The sequence below is a fragment of the Lygodium microphyllum genome, chromosome 24, assembly GCF_053477565.2.
Source record: "Lygodium microphyllum isolate KBCC chromosome 24, Lygodium_microphyllum_v1.1.10, whole genome shotgun sequence".
Taxonomy (NCBI): Eukaryota; Viridiplantae; Streptophyta; class Polypodiopsida; order Schizaeales; family Lygodiaceae; genus Lygodium; species Lygodium microphyllum.
The window spans coordinates 80,503,188-80,524,297 of NC_141158.1; the positions used below are offsets into that span (position 1 = coordinate 80,503,188).

A 21,110-nucleotide genomic window follows, 5' to 3' on the forward strand; every position below is an offset into this window, starting at 1 on the left:
CACCTCTGAAGTATGAGCATCACCCTATCCATCTGGAATAAGCTGCATATTACTCATCCCCTGAATAGGAACAAAAGAGCTATCGATGATGAGAATGTGTCTATGCGAAGGCCACAAATATGCAACACCTATTGCAGAAGGAGTCATGTGCCGAGAGTATTTTGAGAAGGCAAAGCTACAAAAGATAAAAGGCGCAAAGAATTTGTATCCTAAGCTAAGTATGTGTTACTTTAGGCCCTTCCCAATATTGGAAAAGCTAAGTGATGTGGCATAAAGGTTCGAATTGCCTCCACATTGGAAGCTACATAATGCTTTCATGTTAGCTTGTGTTTTTAGTATTTCTCTCTTCTCATTGCGTATTTTCATTAAATCCAACCTCTCTGACTGCGTTTGCTGGTGTTCGATACCAAAGGCTACCTTGCTGCATTTTGAGATCCGTCTCAGAATACGACACACTCTCCAACTCATCACCTCTATATTAATCCCAAAGATACAAGAATTCGAGGTTCAATATTCATTGCATAGTGCGTTGTTGCATGAGCATTGTACACTCAATAATCATTCACTTCATTCTTTATTGTCTTCACTATCTTTGAGTTACCCTAACCCTAGCTATATTCTAAGTTATCACGTTGTGCTTTGCCATGCGATTGGTTTTGTGTTTTCTATGTTTAGAACATTTCTTCACACAAAGGGCTTAGCATTTTAAACTATGGATGGCAATGGCCAATTGGCAAGCAAGGCCAAATAAATTTTTAAATTCCTACAACTAATGATTGTTGAGAATTTATTTCTAGAGGCTAAGACATAGGAACAGGAAACGGTCATCCTGAGCCTCCGAAATCCAAAAATGCCATTCCAGATAGATCTGTCAAAGGGGATACCAAAATGGGATGGGGGATGTCCCTTGTTCCATCCCCGACAACCGTCTCCCCATACCAACTATCCCCTTGTTAGGGATGACTAATAGGGGACATTTTAACTAGTTTTTTTTTTTAATGGTTTGCTATTTTGGGGTCTTTTAGTCTCCTTCCAAAGAGTACTCTTGTAAGAGCCACATTACATATGTGGTTTTTCTATAGTGGAAAACATATGTATGCATGCATGCACATGCACATGGTCTTTGGTAGTACGCATTCACTCACACATCACATGCATACATTTGGTAACTATGAAATGTAAAATGTTATTTATGTACACCGTCCCCTTCCACCTCCTAAACCCAACCCCTATTTTTTGCCATCCCCTACCCCCGAACCCATCCCTGTCCCATTCTCGTCCCACGTTCCATGTTACTATGGGATGAGAACTATTGAAATACATGGATCTAGAGCATAGCTATGGCGGATGGAAGAGAAAGAGAACATGGTAATCACCCAGAGGTCGTTGCAAACAAATCTAAGTGTGGATACCAAAAACATGGTGGACATCCAAAGGCTGTAATAGGGGGGTTCACAAAGTATACAAAGGCTATAGTGCCAAGTTACATGAGAAGTTTACAAGCTTATGAAAGGAGCATTAGAGCAAGGTTATCCAAGGCTTCAAAAAAGTCTATCAAAGTAGTGTAAATAGAAGGACTAGTGAGGCTTGTCCTTCTGCTCCTGATGGTCTTCTTCTTCTTCTACTTCTTCATGTCCATGGTCTTCTTCTTCTTTCACAGCTACAAGATAGGCCTTTTGATGCCTCTTTCTGGCATGGCAAAACTTTTCAATATGTCCAATCTTTCTGCAGAAGTCACAAACTACCTGGTCCTTTTTGCCTTTGTATCTGTTATTGACATACAACACTTGTTCATCCTTAGAAGTACTTGGCGATGGCTTGAGCCTTGTCATCACTTTTCTACCAAGCAACTGCAAGAGTTGCATCTCGAAGCTTCTTCTCTTGTCCACTAGTGATGGCCCATAGGCCCTTCTGTTAGCTAGTCATCACCTAGACAAGCAACGGCCACGTGGCAAGCAGGTAGTCGGCCAAGTGCCACATGGCAGCAGTCGGACTACAACAATCGACTGCATTAATTGCAGCCCACCTGGATTTTTCTGGCCATTATTTTCAGCCTATTTATAGGCTTTGTTTTCAGCAGCCTCAGTCAATTGTGCCCCACAAATTTCAAGCTATAGACCATAGAGACTACCCTCATGGCTGATGGAGATCGAGATCTTCGAGGTGGAGACATACGCAAATATTCTCTTTGCACCTATGCATCCTTATACAGCATTCTTCACTGCAAATTTTCTGTGTTTCATTGCCTCTTTCTCTCTCTCTCTCTTCTCTCTTTGTTCACTCTTTGTCTCGGTCATTCACTTCCACATTGCTTTACTCTGACATGGTATCAAAGCACTAAAGGATTGACCTAGGGTGGATCCATCTGAAGAGGAGATTTCAGTGCGACACAAGGCTGAAGTGCGAGTAGGTGGACTGAACCTCAAAAAAAGACTAAGACAAGCGTGGGCGAGCGAGAAAAGAGAAGATTTGCTGAAGCTGCTTCTATTTTTTGCCGTTAGAGAAGAAAGAAGGCTGCATTTTGGACCTTCAAGTGCAGATTTTACCTTTTCATCGCCTCCGGCAGGTAAAGGAGGAGCTGGACAAGCGAACCATGACCCTAGCATGCTGTATTTTCACAATTAGAGGGGGCTGCTCTTTGCGTTTTGTGCAGGCATTGTAGGTGAAGATGTCTTCTGAGGCTGAGACAAAGTTTCAGGCGATCATGGACCGGAAGGTGCCCGTCCTACCAACTCTTCCTTCAAATCAAAAGTTCGATGGTGAGAACTACCGCATCTAGCGGGTCATGATGCTTGCCATATTGGAGTCCTATGATTTGGTGGAGCTTATTACGAAGGCTATCAATCGTCCTTCTTCGCGTGACGATTCCCAACTCTCTTTCAAGGAGAAGGTGGAGTTTTCAAAGGCTCAAGCACATTGGGATAAACTCAATGCTCGCATTCACTCGTTTTTATTTCTCTCATGTACTACAGCTCTTATCTCTCATATAGAGCATTTGATGGTGGCTAAGGAGATATGGTTGGAGTTGGATCAGATGTAAAATCGAATGACCGTCATGAAGAAGAGAGTCTCTTTGGAAGTGCAAATACAGACCATGAGTGTCAACAAGTCATCATCCATGTGGGATCAACAAGCTAAGGCAGCTTCAGGCACAAGGAAGGTGATCACTTCTGAAGACATAGCGATAACTCTCCTTTCACAGTTACCACCTTTGCTTCAATGGTTTTTATTCCGCCTTGATTGCTTCAAGGCGGTCTGAGACTCTTCAATGGGAAGAATTGGTTCCTATGGTCTTGAACCAAGAGGAGCAACTAAAAGGAACCAATGCTTCGAAATCTGAGGCTTTGGTTGGTCAATCCTCTCAAAAGAAGGGGAAGGATCAAATGAAGGAGGAGGACAAATCTAAGAAGGACAAAGACAAGGAGTCTACTTGTCACATATGTAGCAAAACAGGTCACTGGAAGAAGGATTGCCCCGACAAGGAACAGAAGGAGAAATCTTCAAAGGATTCCGGAGCAGTGGTTGCTCCCTCATCAATTGCTTTCCTCCATTTGGATGTGGTTGAAGATTCGACCCTGACGGCTTTTGATGCTACGTCGACAGCCCCATTCACTCAAGAGTGGATTGTTGATAGTGGTGCCTCTTGGCACATGACTCCTTCCGCAGGTGTTACTCATTTGCGAGCTTCTCATGGTCAGATTCTCATTGGTGATAGTTTGTCTATTCCTATTCAAGGATGGGGCAACATGCATCTTATTCGAGATGGGCATGGTGGTGCCCATGCATCCGAGGTACTTTATGTGCCGGCTTTGGGATATCATCTTCTCTCGGTGCACAAGATTTGTGCCCTCGGCCTTTTGGTCGAATTTGATGTGGATTCTTTTCGGATTATTGATCGTGGATCGAGACAGGTTCTTTCTTCAGGTTATGAGGAGAATAGAGTCTACAAGTTGCGGTCTTCTTCTGCCTTGACTTCTCTTCTTCTTCCCTCCAAACTCAATCCGATCTTTGGCATGCTCAGTTTGGCCACCTCAATTATGATTACCTTCGGAAGGCATGTAAGGACCAGTTTGTTCGAGGTTTGCCGGATATTGTGGTGAGCCAGCAAACCTTGTGTATCCTACATCTGTGGGAGGCAAACTCGTGATGTTGTTTCCCAAGGCTTCGAGGCAGTCTTCAACACCCTTGAAGCTTGTTTCTACCAATCTTTGTGGACCGATGAGAACGGAATCCCTTCAACGGAGCTTGTATTTCATGCTCATTGTAAATGATTACAGCAAGAAGACATGGGCCTATTTCTTGAAGCTGAAGTCAAAGACTTTCTCCAACTTTAAGGATTGGTTGCTCTTTGAGGATAACCGATCGGGGTGGAAGTTGAAGACCTTACTTACAATCGAATAAGGATGGAGAATTCATTTCTAATGAGTTTGCTCATTTTTGTGCAGATCGTGGTATTCACCAGGAGTTTGCCAATACAAACACCCCTCGGGAAAATGGCATCTTGGAGGGGAAGAATCACAATGTGATCGAGATGGCCCGTACCACGATGGAGCATCGTCAGACACCTCAATGTCTATGGGCTGAGGCTATCGCTACTGCAGTTCACATCCTTAATCGTTCCCCTACTTCCACTGTTGTTGGTATGACTCCTTATGAGGCGTACTTTAGGTCAAAGCCAAATGTTTCTTATTTCACGGTTTTTGGGTGTCATGCCTATTTTCACATCCTAAAGACACAACGTGACAAATTTGAATCAGCTTCCAAAAGACAAGTGTTTGTGGGCTATAGCTTGTAGTCTCGAGGCTATCGATTGTTTGATCCTGTTAAGCAGGATGCCTATCAGAAGACGCAGATCTAGAGCATGGCTATGGCAGATGGAACACAAAGAGAATATTCATGATGACATAGACTGAAGAGACCAACTGTTACTCAAGTGAATTAAGTTCCAAGATGAAAGCTTGGATTCATAAACACAAGCTTGAGTATGAGACTGACAATGACCAAGACACTAACTGAAATGGGAAAGCATCATAATATTGCATTCATCATATATTAAAGTGACATCCAAGTACAATGTTATATAGAGATGTGTAGGTGCCAATCTTCCTCTCTATGCATATGGGATTCCTACAGCCTACATGTCTTCAACCCATCTGCTCTTACAAAGAGGCAGCATGGATGTGATTGCAAATCTCAACACCCCTCCTCAGAGGCTTTAGTGAAAGCAACACTTGCAAAGTGTAGGCACACCACAAACACCAAAGGCTGTTGCAAAAAAGGCTAAGTGTGGGTACCACAAACATGGTGAACATCCAGAGGCTGTAACAGGGCCCTTACAAAGTGTACAGAGGCTATAGTACTAGGCTACATGAGGAGTTTACAAGCTTATGTCAGAAGCGTTAGGGCTAGGCATTACAAGGCTAAAAAAGTCTAGTAAAAAATTGGGTCGAAAATTGGCAGGCCCTTGTAGTTTTCAGTATTTCTTTTCGCATAGATCTTCAATTTAATATAGGCCTTCTTGTCAGTGTAAGTCTAGCTTGCTCTTTTTGATCTTATACTTGTTCTTCACTTTGCTTGCAGCTTCAGTGTCCACTACTTTGATATTTTGGTCCTCTTCTTCTAGGTCCTCTTGGTCTGCTTCTTCATTGACTTTGCTTGCATTAGTTGCATTAGTCTTCATGTCCATGTCCCCCTCGAGCAAAGATATCGTTATCCTTGAGGCAGCGGAAATGACTTCAATCTCTTGCACTAACTTCAAGGTAGCAAGCATGTCTTCAAGTGCTTCAAATGAATACATCTATTGCTCTTTGGTGTAGGCAGCTTCATGTCCTCCTGCAAGTGGATCACAAAAATCTTCTATGTATTGTAGATAAGCAACACAAGTCATGTTACTCTTCATGAAGTGTATCCACATAGAGATCTTCTTGTTTGTCATTGACATCAAGTGAGATCAGACCAGCAATGAGTTGACTCTTGAATATGTCAAAGGATACAAGACAGTTGTGTGAAGGCACACTGTAGTATCAAGAGATACTAGAGTTGAAGATGGTGATTCTTGATGTTGTTCTTTTGCTTGATGAAGCTCTTTAAATCTTTAAATCTTCCAAGGTCTCCCCTCCTCACAGACTTGATGGGCAATCAGTGGATTTGAGTGAGTACAGTCTAAGTGGCACGAATGAGAGAATGAAGTAAACTTGAAGTTTTGGTGCTTGTGGCTATGGAAGTGAGCTATGGATGCTTGATCTTCGAGTCTTCCAAAAAGCACTTCCCCTTGATGATTTGAGTGGTGAATCTTGCTTGAAACTTCAGAAAATCAATGGATTACAGTGGCATTAGCTAGGTAGGAGAGAGAGAGAATAAAGATGAGGTAAACTAAAAGCTTAAAGTTGAAAAGATATGGCTTCTCTACAATTAGGGTTTTGACCTGACCGATTTTTTATTCCGTGCAACTCGTATAGGCAACTATAGCACGAATGGTTTAGTGGGGAGTAAGCTTACGAGGTAGGCGTCATTTGCTCCATGAACAGTAACGGATTCGCGTAGCGCAAGAGGAGAATGAATAGTATAACCACAGAGTGCACCTATTTTGACGACGGGCAAGAAAACACACAATGCTAGGCAGTGTGTAGCTTAATGTCTGCAATTTCTATGACAGACTTATGCGCCCTGAAGTGACAAAGATATTTTAAAAAGAAAGCGTGAACTGATATGGCCTGTAGAGTAAAATATAGAAGCTCCAAGTGTTGTAGGTCCTATCTATTGGCTATGGCTACCAAATAGTGACTATGGGGTTCAAGTGAGGAATTGGAGTCATACACTCACACTGAGCTGGACTGAGATGATGAAGAGGAGCTAAGAGGAGTGAAAGGAGAGCTGGGCCATGCTCAACTGAGCTCTGATATGATGTCAGAAGACACGGATCTAGAGCATGGCTATGGTAGATGAAACACAAAGAGAATGGTCATGATGACATAGACTGAAAAGACCAACTGTTACTCAAGTGAATTAGGTTCCAAGATGAAAGCTTGGACTCATAAACACAATCTTGACTATGAGACTGACAATGACCAAGACACTAACTGAAATGGGAAAGCATCGTGATATTGCATTCATCATATATTAAAGTGACATTCAAGTACAATGTTATATAGAGATGGGTAGGTGCCAGTCTTCCTCTCTGTGCATATGAGATTCCTGCAGCCTGCATGTCTTCAGCCCATCTACTCTTACAAAGAGGCAACATGGATGTGATTGCAAATCTCAACAATGCATATATGAGCCGTGACGTTCGGTTTGTGGAGGTTCCAGCCCCTTAAGGGGGTGAGGACCACCCTGTTCTTGGAGATCCTGGTGATAGGTGGGCCCTAGCGATTGTTCCTCTCGAGCCTATGTCTCTTAAGGACTCTTCTTCAAACGAGGAGCCTAGTTCCCAACCACCAAATTCACCGATTGGTCCTCCACTGTCGGTGGGCCTTTCAGAAACTTCAACATATGGAGAGCACAGAGGCGAGATCCAGCCTCCTCCTCGTTGGGCCCATAACATGCTTCGAGATTCAAGGATCGAGGAGGTCCCTGAGGAGTGGTAACTATAGGATGGACCACGAAGGTCAAGGAGGCACCAGGTACATTCTATGGAGCTTGTTAGCTCTAACTATTGTTTAATGTCTCGTGTTATACAGGATAGAGAGCCTACCTCATGAAGGAGGCTTCAATCTGATCATTGGCAAAAAGCAATGGAAGCTGAGTTGGAGGCTATTGAGCGGAATGGCAATCGGTACCTTGTGGCCCATCCCTCTCATAACAAGGTGATTGGTGTCAAATGGGTCTTCAAGACCAAGTACCATAGTGATGGCTCTTTGGACAAGCATAAGGCTCGCCTTGTTGCTAAAGGTTTTGCTCAACGCACAGGTATTGATTTCCATGACACTTTTGCCCCTAGTGCTCGTATGGCGACTATCTGTGTTGTTCTTGCCTTGGCTGGTCATAAGAGATGGCCCGTCTTTCAGTTGGATGTGAAGTCGGCCTTCTTGAACAATGATTTGAAGGAGGAGATCTATGTAGAGCAACCTCCTGGATTTGGTTCCTCAAATGGGAAGGTTTGCAGGTTGAAGAAGGCCTTGTATGGCCTGAAGCAGGCTCTGTGTGCTTGGAATGAGAAGATTGACTCTTTCCTCCAAGCAAAGTTGGAATGTCAGTGCTCTAGGGCCAATCCGTAGCTTTATGTACACACTTCCGAGGGTGGTCATGTGTTGTTTGTTTCGTATGTTGATGACTTGATTGTTACAAGTGACCATGCCCAAAAGGTCAAAGAGACGAAGGCAGCCTTACATCAGAAGATCAAGATGATGGATTTAGGACTTCTCCATTTCTTTTTGGGCCCCGAGATTTATCAGACTCAGACGGGGAGTTTCATCTCTCAGCAGAGATATGTACAGGAGCTCTTGGTGACTCTTGAGATGGAGGATTGTCAGTCCATTTCTACTCCTATGGATCGGAACTCGAAGGCCACTTCACACTCAAATTCTCCTTTGGCGGATGCTATCCGCTAGCGTCAACTGATTGGATCATTGATTTGGCTCCTCAACACATGGATTCATCTATGTTTTGTTGTAGGTTTCTTGGCTCAGTTCATGAGTACACCTCAGCAGATCCATTGGTAGGCTACTCAGAGGATACTACGATTTCTAAGGGGAGCCTCCGACCTCGGGATTTCCTATCCAGCAATTACAAGTGCTTCCAATCTTGTTCTTGCAGGTTGGAGTGATTCGAATTGGGCTGGCAATGTGGACCATAGGCGGTCTACTACAAGCTATTGTTTCATCTTGGGTGCAAATGTTATCTCTTGGAGTAGCAAGAAGCAGCCCACAATAGCCCTCTCTTCGACTGAGGCAGAGTATCGGGCCGCGTCTTCTACCACCTACGAGACTGTGTGGCTTCAACGATTGTTAGAGGAGCTTGGCTGCCCCCAGACTCATCCTACTATTCTGCAGTGCAACAATGAGAGTTGCATTGGCATGGAATCCTGTATTCCATGCCCGAACAAAGCACATAGAGATCTAGTACCACTTCATCAGGGCAAAGCTTCTGGATGAGACCATCAATGTGGAATACTGTAAGACCGAGGACAATCTTGCAGATTTGTTTACAAAGGCACTTCCCTAGGCTCTACTTCGCCAACACTCTAGATCCATCCTCCTTATACTTTGTCTAGGATCTGAGAGGGGGTGTTAGCTAGTCATCACTTGGAGAGGCAGGGCCACGTGACAAGCAGGCGCCACGTCGCTAGCAGTCAGCCATGGGCCATGTGGTAACAATCGGGTCGGAGCCAACCTAGATTTTTCTGGCCATTATTTTCAGCCTATTTATAGGCTTTGTTTTCAGCAGCCTTAGTCAATTGTGTCCCACAAATTTCAAATTGCAGACCATGGAGACTACCCTCGAGGCTAACAGAGATCGAGATCTTCGAGGTGGAGACATACGCAGATATTCTCTCTACACCTGTGTATAATTCTGCATCCTTATACAGCATTCTTCACTGCAGATTTTTTGTGTTTCACTCTCTTTCTCTCTCTTCTCTCTCTATTCACTCTGTCTCGGTCATTCACTTCTACATTGCTTCAGTCTGACACCTTCATCAAGATAAGCTTTATGCGTGTTTGCCAGGTATGAAACCCGACTCCTTTGAAGAGACATGTCAAAGAGTCTTTCCCCATGCTGGAGTGACTGGAACAGCAGCAAATTAGAAACAAAATTCTAAAAAATGAGCTCACTTTGGATGTGTCAAGAGACACAAGCAATGGCATTGATAAATAGTATCAAGAGATATTAGTTGAGCTTGATTGTTGTTGCTTGAGTCTTTTAATCTTCATAAATCTTCCCCTCCTTGCTGGTTTAATGCCCAAATGTTTACTAGGAACTAAGTAGGAACTTAGATCAGAGTGACACAAACTCTAATAGTAAGTGAAATTGAAGTGTTTTATAGCTTGAAGAAACTTGGCTATGGCTGCCCTTTTAGGGTTTCAGTCAGGGACCTGGTTTTTCACTGATTGCACCTCATGGAGTGGACCATTTGGGAAAATATTTGAGCTAGAGATTGTTAGTAGAGTATGCCAGCTCATGTGTGAGTCAAAGCATGTGTTGTGGGCTGGGCACATTATGTAGATATTTTAGGCATTTTTCTTGTGTAGCATTTTATGCTCTATAGCATTTATTGCTACCAATCGGCCAACATTAATGTTGGCTGACCTGATATATTTTGTGGCATTATTCATGCCTATATATTCTGGGCTCCCTATCTTCAATCGGTCAGTTTACCACCTAGAGGTCCCGTGGAGGGAGGAGCCAGTGCCAGTGCCCACGCAGCCAATGACTCACCGTTGTATGCGACAATCTCGTGTTTGATATATGGATTCCATTTCCCACGTATACATCTGAGTTCTCATCTGCATTGTGTTCTCTCTTTCTTTTCTTTTTTCTTTTGTCTTGTGTTTAATAATTTATTTCAGCACATGTTTATGCTTCCATTGCTGCACCACTTCTGACATGGTATCAGATTTCAAGTTCTATGCTCCTGCTATATTTTCTTTGTTGATTTTAGGACTGTTTTGACCATTGCTAATCAGCCGACTACTGCTCCAATCAGGTAACTTGTTTTACCTGCGTTTTTGCTAACGTCAGCATCTGAACAGCCTGTGTCAGCCCCTCTCCTACCTACATGGCAGTTCCAGCCTGCGTTTTGGTGTTTCTACATCTCCTCCTAGCTGAGCGACTGCATTTTCAGGCCGTTTTGCTGTTTCATGCAGTTTCCGACTGATTTTTTGACTTTTTGCAGCAGCTTTTGTCTTATTTTGGTCAAATTTTAGGTTATACTATATGTGAAATCTTGCTTTTTGTAGTCTATGCTTGTGTTTTGGCTGTGTTCCCTCTCCAAATACCTTATTTTCTCTACTTCTCTTCTAAATCCTCTACGTATGGCTCCTCCGTGCACATCCACTAATGACAAGCTCCATGGACCTGATTATCACACGTGGAGTGCAGTGATAAAGGCTTGGTTCATCCAAAAGCGGTTATGGTACGTGGTTTGCAGAGCTATTGCACATCCTCAACAACCTTCTCCTATTCCAGCTGATTTTGATAAAGACAACCATGAAGAAGCAATGCTTACATGGGATTCGGATGATGCCCATGCTTACTCGGCCTTACTTCAGTGTATTTCCAAAGAAGTCCTACTGGCGGTCACCTCCTGCAGGATAGCTTCAGACATATGGTCAAAGTTGCATCTAATGTACGAGGCTCCTTCACCATGAGGGCCGTTACTCTCTATGGCCAGCTCCAGCAACTAAAGTTTGAACCCAAAGATACGATCCAATAATTTCTACTTCGAGTTACCCAAATCCAAGACAAGCTTCGAACAATGCAATCTGCCCTATCAAAGGCACATCTTGTTGGTACAGTACTCTACAAGCTTCCTCCAGAGTTTTGATGGAGTAGCGAATGCTTTACGAGCACAGACATCTACGACTCTTGTCAGTTTTCTTCATGTGTCCTTGATGCTGCTTGAGCATGAGGTGACTTTGCAGCTACAGAGGCCACTTCCATCACATTATGGAGGTTCAGATGAGGCTCTTGCAGCTTCAGAGAGGATTTCGAAGACAAAGAAGTTGAAGGCCTAGTGTTACCACTGTGGCAAGAAGGGTCGTGTACAAAAGGACTGCGAAGAGTTAGCAGCTTCCAAGAGAAAAAGGAGCACAAGACGATGCGAGATGCGGACTCCTTCGACGAGTCATCATCTGTCGTCTCAGATTCCGACTCACATCCTCCGGCCAAGGCAAAGTCCAGGTGCCGAAAGGATTCTCTTCTTCGAATTGTCGGAAGGGCTTGGTGGCCCCTTCCTCAGCTGCTTTCTAGTGGTGGTGATGAGGTCATCCCTCAGGACTCTCCGGTGCCAAAGAGCGAGTGTGAGAGGGTGGTGAGATGGGGCAGTCGCACCTCATCTATATCTCTATACAAATGCACAGGATCTTATGAGGGACGTCCCTGACACATCAACTGAAGTCTGGCATGTTCAAATCCTGGAGCTAGGATTGACATCCAGATACATGATGGGCTGGTTATTTGACAAAGAGCGAGTGGCTTTCGTCTAGAGCTCACATGAGGATCCATTTAGCGGTCTAGCCAAAGGAGGGGGATCCATGGTCATTTCTGCGCTGCAGCATTGGTGATAGGATGGTCAGGTGTGCTACATCAGAAGCATTATTGACGGACATTGAGAGTTGCTATGACCTTCTCTATTTTCAGGAGCCGGTACGATCGACATCTACATCAGGTTTTCTCCAAGGCACCTTGGTGGTGGCTTGATCACCCACTGCCTGGGTATCCATGGTTCTACTTGGTGGTTCTCTGTTGTATGGACTATGATGAGTTATTTATCATTGTATCATTGTATTGTATCAGATCACCCATGATCTGAGAGAGGGTGCTAGTAGAGTATATCAACTCATGTGTGAGTCTGAGCATGTATTGTGGGTTGGGCACATTATGTAGATATTTTAGGCATTTTTATTGTGTAGCATTTGATGCTTTATAGCATTTATTATTGCCAATTGGTCAACATTAATGTTGGCAAACCTAACATATTTTGTGGCATTATTCATGCCTATATATTCTGAGCTCCTTCTCAATTAGTCAGTTCACTACCTAGAGGTCCTGTGGAGAGAGGAGCCGGTACCAGTGCCCATGTAGGCAATGACTCACTATTGTATGCAAGAGTCTCATGTCTGATATATGGATTCCATTTCTCAAGCATACATCTGAGTTCTCATCTGTATTGTGTTCTCTCTTTCTTTTCTTTTCTCTTTTGTTTCATGTTTAGCAATTTATTTCAGTACATGTTTATGCTTCCATTGCTGCACCACTTGAAACCAGCCTTCCTTCTTGGAATGGGTGGTAATAACCTGATTTAAGAGTTAATTACAGCAATAAATAAGTGCACATAAAATGAAATACACACTTTGCCATAACATTCTTGGACAGTAGACTCCCTGTTGGCCCCAAAACTGGCGCCCCTTGCGGTATTTCTTTAGCTTTCATTCAATTGGAAGGAGTACAACTTGAGATTCTTCAATCTCCTCCTGCTAACCAATTGCTCTTGCTGTCATAAATGACCAGCAAGCCTTTTGGGTCATTTGCCCCTTGATTCACCCAAGACTTCTCCAATTTGACCCTTGGCTGGCCAAATGCTGCCCCAAATCAATTCGGGATGGGCTGGCTCCTGAAATCCCTTGATAATCTTCAATTATCAGGTGCTGATTTCAATCCCTTGAGCCTTCAATCTCTGGCACGGATCCCAAGGTGGCTGCTAAACCCTAATTTCTGCTGTAAATTAGGGTTTACTGCAGAAATTACAGATCAGCCCACCAAAAATGGCTGAGATCTCCTCCGAATAGCTAAGGATTGCTGAGAATAGCTGAGCATAGGCTGAAGGAGATGAGAGAATGCTGTAGAGAGAGAAAATTTTGAGATTTGTCGCGAAGAACTGATCAAAATCTGCTGCTGCCCTGCTGTACCAGCCCCAAACGGATGCACCAACAGCAATAGGAGCATCAGAGACTGTGATCTTCAGGAGAAAGTACATCAGCAACAATTGCCAGCTTCCCAAGGTCAAGAATATGCAATCTCCATCACCAAAATGGTCTCCAATGGCTGGGAATTGGCCCCAAAATCTGGCAGCAACAGTCCAACACCTCTTCCCAACAGCTCCAAAATGAAAAAACGAGATCTCCCTCTCCCTTCAGCCCTATTTAACCTTTTCCCCACTTGCATGGAAAAGTTTTGCCAAGTGGCAGCTTTCTTAATCCATTTTCAGCAATTTCCAGCCATTTAATTAATTTTCAGAATTAATTAATTCTGAAAATTAATTCAACCCTTAATCCATGCCAAGAAAATTGACCTTGCCCATCCAAAAATTAATTGGCTAGGCCATTTGCAACCCAAAGCGGTCCCATGCATTAATTGACCCTTGGACAAGCATTAATCCATTAATTAATGCCTAGTCCCTAGTGTCACCACTGACACTTAATGGCCAATTAATGGTCCTAGGAGCAAACTGACACCAAAATTCACCTAGAATCTAACAAGTGTAACTTGTTACAACTTTTGCCTTTGACACCCATCTTTTTCACAAGGTCCTTTGGCCTTCAACTATGAAAAAATAGCTTGCACCTCACAAGTGCAACACATGTGCATCTTTTAATTGCACATTTGATTAATCCTTTAATCAAATGTCAATTAAACATAAGCAAAGCATCAAATTTTCGCGTCCTCGTAACACCACTTCCAACAAAATAGTGTGGGTAATAGGCTTCAAAAGCCCTATGATCTTGGGGAAGATCGTGCTGTTTAAAGAGAGAACAAATATATGGACGGAAACAGACACAAATCAAGCAGTGACTTCAAATTCACGCAATGCTAGAGCTATAGACCACCAATGTCATCATTTGAAGTGCCACCACAGAGAAGCTTTGAAAGCACGAAAAAAAAATTTCAGAAGGAAACTTAAAGAGATTTGACTTGTATGAAGAGATATAAGAGCTCCAAGCACGTTAGGTGCAGGCTGGCGAAGGCTGCCATGAAGGAAAGAGTGGAGTTGGAGTGAGAAATGAACTCATGAGCTGACCAGAGATTAAGAGGAGCTAAGAGAGGAGTTTGAAGAGCTTAGCCATGCTCACCATGGCTTTGATACCATGTTGAAATGCATGGATCTAGACATAGTTGCCCTCGTACGTAGTACGCACTGGTTCGTACTATACGGTTCGTACCATACCATACCATACAAATTCGTACCAAAAAACAAGCATCTTTTTTTTTTGCGTGGTTGTTGTTGGTGGTGGTAGTTTGGGTTGTTGACTGTTGTTGACTGTTGTTGTTGTTGTTGTTGTGGTGATTTTGTAGCCTTAATCGATCAACCAAGAAAGGGGGTGGAAGCTTGATTAGACTCCTCATACATGTTTTGTTATGATTTATCCTAGAGCCAAAGGCCATACATAAGGTATTCAAGCAGTTCCATACGTTTCTAATTGATGTCCCATCATTTTTCACAATATGTTAGTATCATCAATAAATAAATTCAGCACCATTTGAGAATCATCATGTAGCTTAATCCTATTGATTTTACCTTTGTTCACAGCTCATTTTGCACCACCCAACCCAAAGCATTAGTACACATTGCTAATAAAACTAGGCGAGAGGATAGCTTGGCCTAATGTACCTTCTGAGAGTACACAAATTAGTGAATGTACCATTAGTAGCTACTTTAGCCTTAGCAATGCCAAACAAAACCATAACAAAATTCATAAATCTTTTACCAAAACCTTTGGTGGTTTGTTTGGTAACTGTTGGTCTCATAGGTTATTTTGGCCTCTTGTAGACGTTAATAAAGCATCTCATATCATTTCATCTCTCTCTCTAGTCTCTTCGGAGACATCTGATAAAATTGGAACGATACAGAGAAGATTAGCATGGCCCCTGCGCAAGGATGACACGCACAAATCGAGAAATGGCTCTCTCTCTCTCTCTCTCTCTCTCTCTCTCTCTCTCTCTCTCAAGCATACATGCCTCTTATTTGTATGATCATTCATGTATGATGTATCCACTCCTATGTATGTACTCTTAAGTTGTAGCACATGTTGCGCATGCAGCATATGCCATATAGGTTTTGCATATTACCCTCAAGTATTCATCTTATATACTCCAATAGCATTGCTATTTAGACTTTAAACATCTGTTCTATCATCTATAGTTCAAAATAATAAAGTTAAATTTTTTTTTGTACTAATATCGTACCGTACCTTATAAAATCTTAAGGTACCATTTAGTACCGTATTTTATCGTAGTGTACTGTACCGTACTTTTCGTACCTGACAACTATAGATCTAGAACATGGCTATGGCGAATGAAAGAGAAAGAGAAAACTCATTATAACATTGACTTAAAAATAATGACTTCACACAAGTGAATTAGGTTCCAAGATGAAAGCTTGGACTCATAAACACAATCTTGTATGTGTAGACAATGACATTGACTCAAAGGACAAAAAGTATAATGACACTGCATTCAAATGATAGGCAAGTACAATGCTTTGTAGTCTTTTGGGTAGGTAGCACTTTTCACCACTGTGCTTATGGAATTCGGTCCCTTCTCCTAGATTGCTTGCATTTCCCTTGGCCCAACTACTCCATACTTTGTTGGGTAGGTAGCACTTTTCACCACTGTGCTTATGGAATTCAGTCCCTTCTCCTAGATTGCTTGCATTTCCCTTGGCCCAACTACTCCATACAATGATGCTACATTGGGTGTGATTGCTTAAATTCTCAACAAGAACTACACTAGCAAGTGTGTTACTTGATAGGTAGAGAGAACTGCCATGCAAGGTTGGGCAGGCTTGTAGGGGTCAATTGTGGGAGGCGGAATTAGAAAGAATGAGCTATGTGAGCAGATGATCGCTGTCCTAGGATTTGCAGCGGCAACAATGCAGCCATCTAGCAAGTGACAACAATTCATGTGCATAACAAGACAAGGGCAGCAGCTTTCCCCCTTTCAACATTGTTGGTGCCGAAAGATTTTCTCTCTCAAGCTTATTTTCTCTTCTCTCAGCAAATCTAAAGCAACAAAACAGCGCTTATTTACTAGAATTGTTTTACGCAATGATAACGTGATGCAAGAGAAAAACTAACCACATCATTCAGACATTTATACCTCTAATTCCTACACCACTTAAACATAATTACAACAGTTTCCATGCTCCCGAGAAAAATTTTCTTGGAAGATACTATTTTAATTTCAAAATCTTAAAAACTCGATACCCTACATGACGGTTATATTTTAGTTGCGAAATGATCGCCTACCATGTCATCTTCTACCCATTCCTTCTACCAATGAATACTCTGCTTTTGATCCCGTTTTGAGTGAACAAGATGCACATAAATGCATACAACCAAAACTTGACACCACGTATTAGCTTTTCATAAGTTTATGGTATTTCAATTCTCAAACGAGCAAATTAAAAAAGATGAGCATTTGGAGGGTGTATGGCAGGGGGCAATTTAACTATTACATTAGCATTGACAAACTATTGACAAAAGGGACTCTTTTCAATGTAAGCCATTGCATTATTTCCTCGTTAATCAGTGGCTTTTATCCATTACAGCACCTCCTTGTTATCACATTTGGAAGCATATAGAACTACCCTTGCATATAAACACACAACGAGCTTGTATTGCCTTAAATATATCGGATACTTTCAAGTATGTAAGCATTAGATACCTAGCACCATAAAACACATTAAGCGAGCAAACAACAAGGAAATAAGCGTGCGAGCATTAGATACTTAGCACCATAAAACACGTTATGAGAATGAACAACGGGGAAATTGGCGTTTTATATTTGAAAGTAGAAATGTCATTGCTGTGACAATAGGTATTTCATAAACTGACTGCTACAAATTACAAATTTCCATTTTGTCTCACACACTAGGTTATGTAGTGAAAGTAGATATGTTGCGATTGAATTAAGAAAACCAATATTGTAGTGATTCTCACACACTGGGATATGTGAAAGCACACAAAATCTCAAGAATCTACATAGTTTATCAGCACCTCACTCTAAGATAAAATTGTCCCAATGACCGATAAAGTCTGTTAATTCTTAAGAATGACTGAAATTAGACACATGCTGAAATGAGCAGAGTCAGTTATATCTGAAAGAGAGAAAACATCTCACACTTATCCAGTTGGGAAAACAGAGAAAAAGAGCTATGCACAAATGAAGACAGACCTGGGAGGAAACTTGCTGTCAGTTCGAGCCTCCACAGGAAGCCACCACATTAACACATTCCGTCCACAATTCCCAAGAGGCTCCACATATGATGCATTCCTTAGAATATCAAGAGGACTTTCAATCAGTGTCTGATTTCCTTTGAACAATTCTGCCCAGGTCTTGATCCATGAAGGCTGCCCTCGCTCTTTCCAAACAACTCTTGAATTCAGTGCAAAGCTGGCCCAGACTACACTCTGAAAAAGTCCAGTCCCGTTGATGCTTCTGTTCTTTACAGGAATATGCCAGCCAATAACATGTCCAGTTGAGTTGCAAGCAGGACCCTGTAAAAGCAATGATTGGCTAGTGCCTCTATTCTCCTGAGCAGCATCTGAGAATTCCCTGTTTGTAGCTTCTAGCACACCAATGGAGAATGCTCCCATCCATTGCACCTTTTGTGCCTCTTCAAAAAAATCTAAGGTGTATGTATTACTGTCATCAGCAAATAGAACAATGCCATCGAAACGACTCTCCCTTACAAACCTGCAATGGCAAATTTACAGGCAAACTAGTAAATTCAGCATAAATTAAGACCCTCTTTGCCAATCAGAAGATGTCAATAAAATTCAGTAGACTCCATACATGAAATTTTGAAATTTATTTGCCAGCCGAAAGATGACATTAAACCTGGATCATATAGTAAACTGGATTACCTCAATCCTTCCATTCTGAGCAGTGTTTCTAATTGCCGCTGTTCCTCCCAAACAGCTGGCATTGCAGCTGCATAACCTAAATGATGAAAGTGCAGCTGTGAACTTGAAAGCAATTCAGCTGTTTCATTGGATAATCCACCAGCTTCAACAACAATCCAGATCAAAGGGCCAGGCAAAACTCTCAGAGTGTGGATGAGGCAGGTCAAGTGCACTGCTTGAAAAGTGCGCACATAAGTTGGAGTGATAACAATCAGTTGCTTCCTTTCTTTCAAACCATGGCTGCGGCGCTGCTCTTCTTGTACAAGATCCATAAGCCGATGGGCAACCAGAGTTTGCAAGGGATCTGGATGAGGCCATGGCCTGATGAGGATTTCATGCCTTCCAACGTGGACTCGGCTGCTCCTCTCAGGAGGTGATTCTGCACTTGAGAGAGATGATGGAGGCAACGAGTTCTGTTTGCTTTCTTGAGAATGGGGAAATCTCAGTGCAATTTCGACACTGCTACCAGACTTGCTTACACTGTGCAAATTTGAAATGCTCTTGGAGAAAATGGTGCCTTCAGACGATTTGAAAGAGACTACAACAAGCAGGGCTTCTCTGGAGAGCCGAAATCCTAATATGAGCGCTGCAGTGCAGAGCAATGTGTGCAAGATCAGACGAAACAGTGTGGGAGACTTAGGTAGAGTTTCCAAAGGCCGCTCAGGACTACTACTCTGACGAGCAACAGCGCTACGACTCTTGCAGAGCTTAGTCATTTTCTCCTTTTCCCGCGCCACTTGAAAAGCTTCTGTCCTCTAAGCAGTTGCCCGTGCAGGGATGTAAAATCCAGCATGTCCTTGATGTGAGGTGGTATCAACCACATTCCATCTAATAATGCGTCAAAATCTCGATCAAAATGCGAAAGAAAACGAGCGATCCGCGGATCAAAGATGGTGTGCGAGCGACCTGGAATGCGGCCACGAACCCTAGCTGAGGCGGGAGAAGGTCGTTCGTGGCGAAGGTGTGCTGCGATGCGAGGATGCTGCTATGAGGTGGTGAGAGGAACGTTTGTCATCCGGAGTGTGCCGGGGGAAGAGGTTGTGGCGGGAGGAGCTGAGGACGTGCGGGATGGCAGGAGAGAGGGATAGGGAGGGAGGGAGGCCGGGGGGGGAGGGATGGAGGGAGGTCAACGGCACGAGGGGGAGGGGGAGAGGGAGGCGACGGCGACGGCGACGGCGAGGCGAGGGAGAGGGAGAAGGAGAGGTACAGGACGGGGGGGATGCGATGGCGGGGGCGGGCTTGCAGGCCGAGATGACGATGGCCTTGTCAACAAATGCGGCGAGGTGCGCGGAAGAACTCCATAGCCATGGGGCGAGGGGAGCTTTGACTGTACATGTATCATGTATCTAATTTTGTGCCCGTTTCGCTTCAAAAGAAGACGGCCCTCTCTTGGCGGTCTCCCCTTGACCCCAACCACAGCCCCTTTTATACTCCCCTTAATCACTCTCGTTTAACGCTAATTAAACCCTTACCCTTAGAGACTTTAATTAATGGTTCACCTTACACATTAAGGCTGGGTGCTTCCCCCACATTATTACTTCCCTTTTTTTGGATTAGGTAAAACTCTAACATCTTGTCTCCTCTCATTAGGTGAGCATTTTTTTTGACCCACAATTGTCTCATTGGTTAACATGGCATTTTTATGTTCACTTCCACATCATGTGAAGCCCGATCCACCTCTAGCAATCATCATGAGAACATTGCTCGTGAAAAATCAAGGTTTGATGTAAAATGAAATGCAAAATTTTCAACAAAAATACTTCATAATTCAACAAATAAGGTTTAAAACCATGAACTTTGCAAAATCTTTTAAGTTGCAAAAGAGGCCAATGCATGGAATTTGATTCAAAATCCCTTCAAATTTTTGAGTTTAAGGTTTTTGTATCTGCTAACAATCAATTGTAGAACAAATACATAAACCGTTTGATTAAATTTTTGAAGGGATTTCTAAATCAAATTATTTGTATTATTTCCATTCTAAACATACTTACAATTTTGGGTTTAAATCTTCTTCTTGAATCTTGAATACTTTTTTTGAGAATTTGCAACCAATTTTACATTAGACCTCGGTTTTTCAAGAACACTAGGATACATGAGCCATTGATCATTATCTTACTTCTTCTTTCCCCATTGAGTAAGCTCAACCCACTTATTGATTAGGTGAGCTTAATCCAATTCAATCAACCAACATAAGTTCGTAATTATCGATACATGAGCCATTGATCATTATCTTACTTCTTCTTTCCCCATTGAGTAAGCTCAACCCACTTATTGATTAGGTGAGCTTGATCCAATTCAATCAACCAACATAAGTTCGTAATTATTGATACATGAGCCATTGATCATTATCTTACTTCTTCTTTCCCCATTGAGTAAGCTCAACCCACTTCTTGATTAGGTGAGCTTGATCCAATTCAATCAACCAAAATAAGTTCCTAATTATTCTCTTACTTCCTTCTTAGTCCATTTAAAACATTGATTAGGTGAATTTGATTAGGTGCCCTCTCTTTTGTGTAGGTGTGCCTTAGTTGGTGGATTTGCTCATCCCCC

The 21,110-nt window shown here is 42.7% G+C and overlaps 1 protein-coding gene and 1 non-coding gene across 4 annotated transcripts in view; one reads left to right on the plus strand and one right to left on the minus strand.

Moving 5' to 3' along the window:
- Positions 1 to 19,971, minus strand: part of LOC148015284 (putative beta-1,4-xylosyltransferase IRX14H) — a 41,949-nt gene extending 21,978 nt beyond the window's left edge. Inside the window, exons 1-3 of one of the 3 annotated variants that reach the window (XM_087664929.1) lie at positions 18,522 to 19,971; positions 17,830 to 18,351; positions 15,426 to 15,522 (exon numbers count right to left, since the gene is read on the minus strand). In XM_087664929.1, coding sequence (XP_087521055.1) covers positions 15,441 to 15,522; positions 17,830 to 18,351; positions 18,522 to 19,276 — 1,359 coding nt within the window. In that variant the 5' untranslated portion in view covers positions 19,277 to 19,971 and the 3' untranslated portion in view covers positions 15,426 to 15,440. Of the gene's footprint in view, positions 1 to 15,425; positions 15,523 to 16,489; positions 16,656 to 17,829; positions 18,352 to 18,521 lie in introns of those variants that run through there. The other 2 variants (XM_087664928.1, XM_087664927.1) reach the window with 2 other exon arrangements.
- LOC148015285 (U6 spliceosomal RNA) lies at positions 15,466 to 15,568 on the plus strand. The gene has a single exon (XR_015688549.1). It is a non-coding gene; the product is annotated as a U6 spliceosomal RNA (small nuclear RNA).
- Positions 19,972 to 21,110: the final 1,139 nt, after the last annotated feature.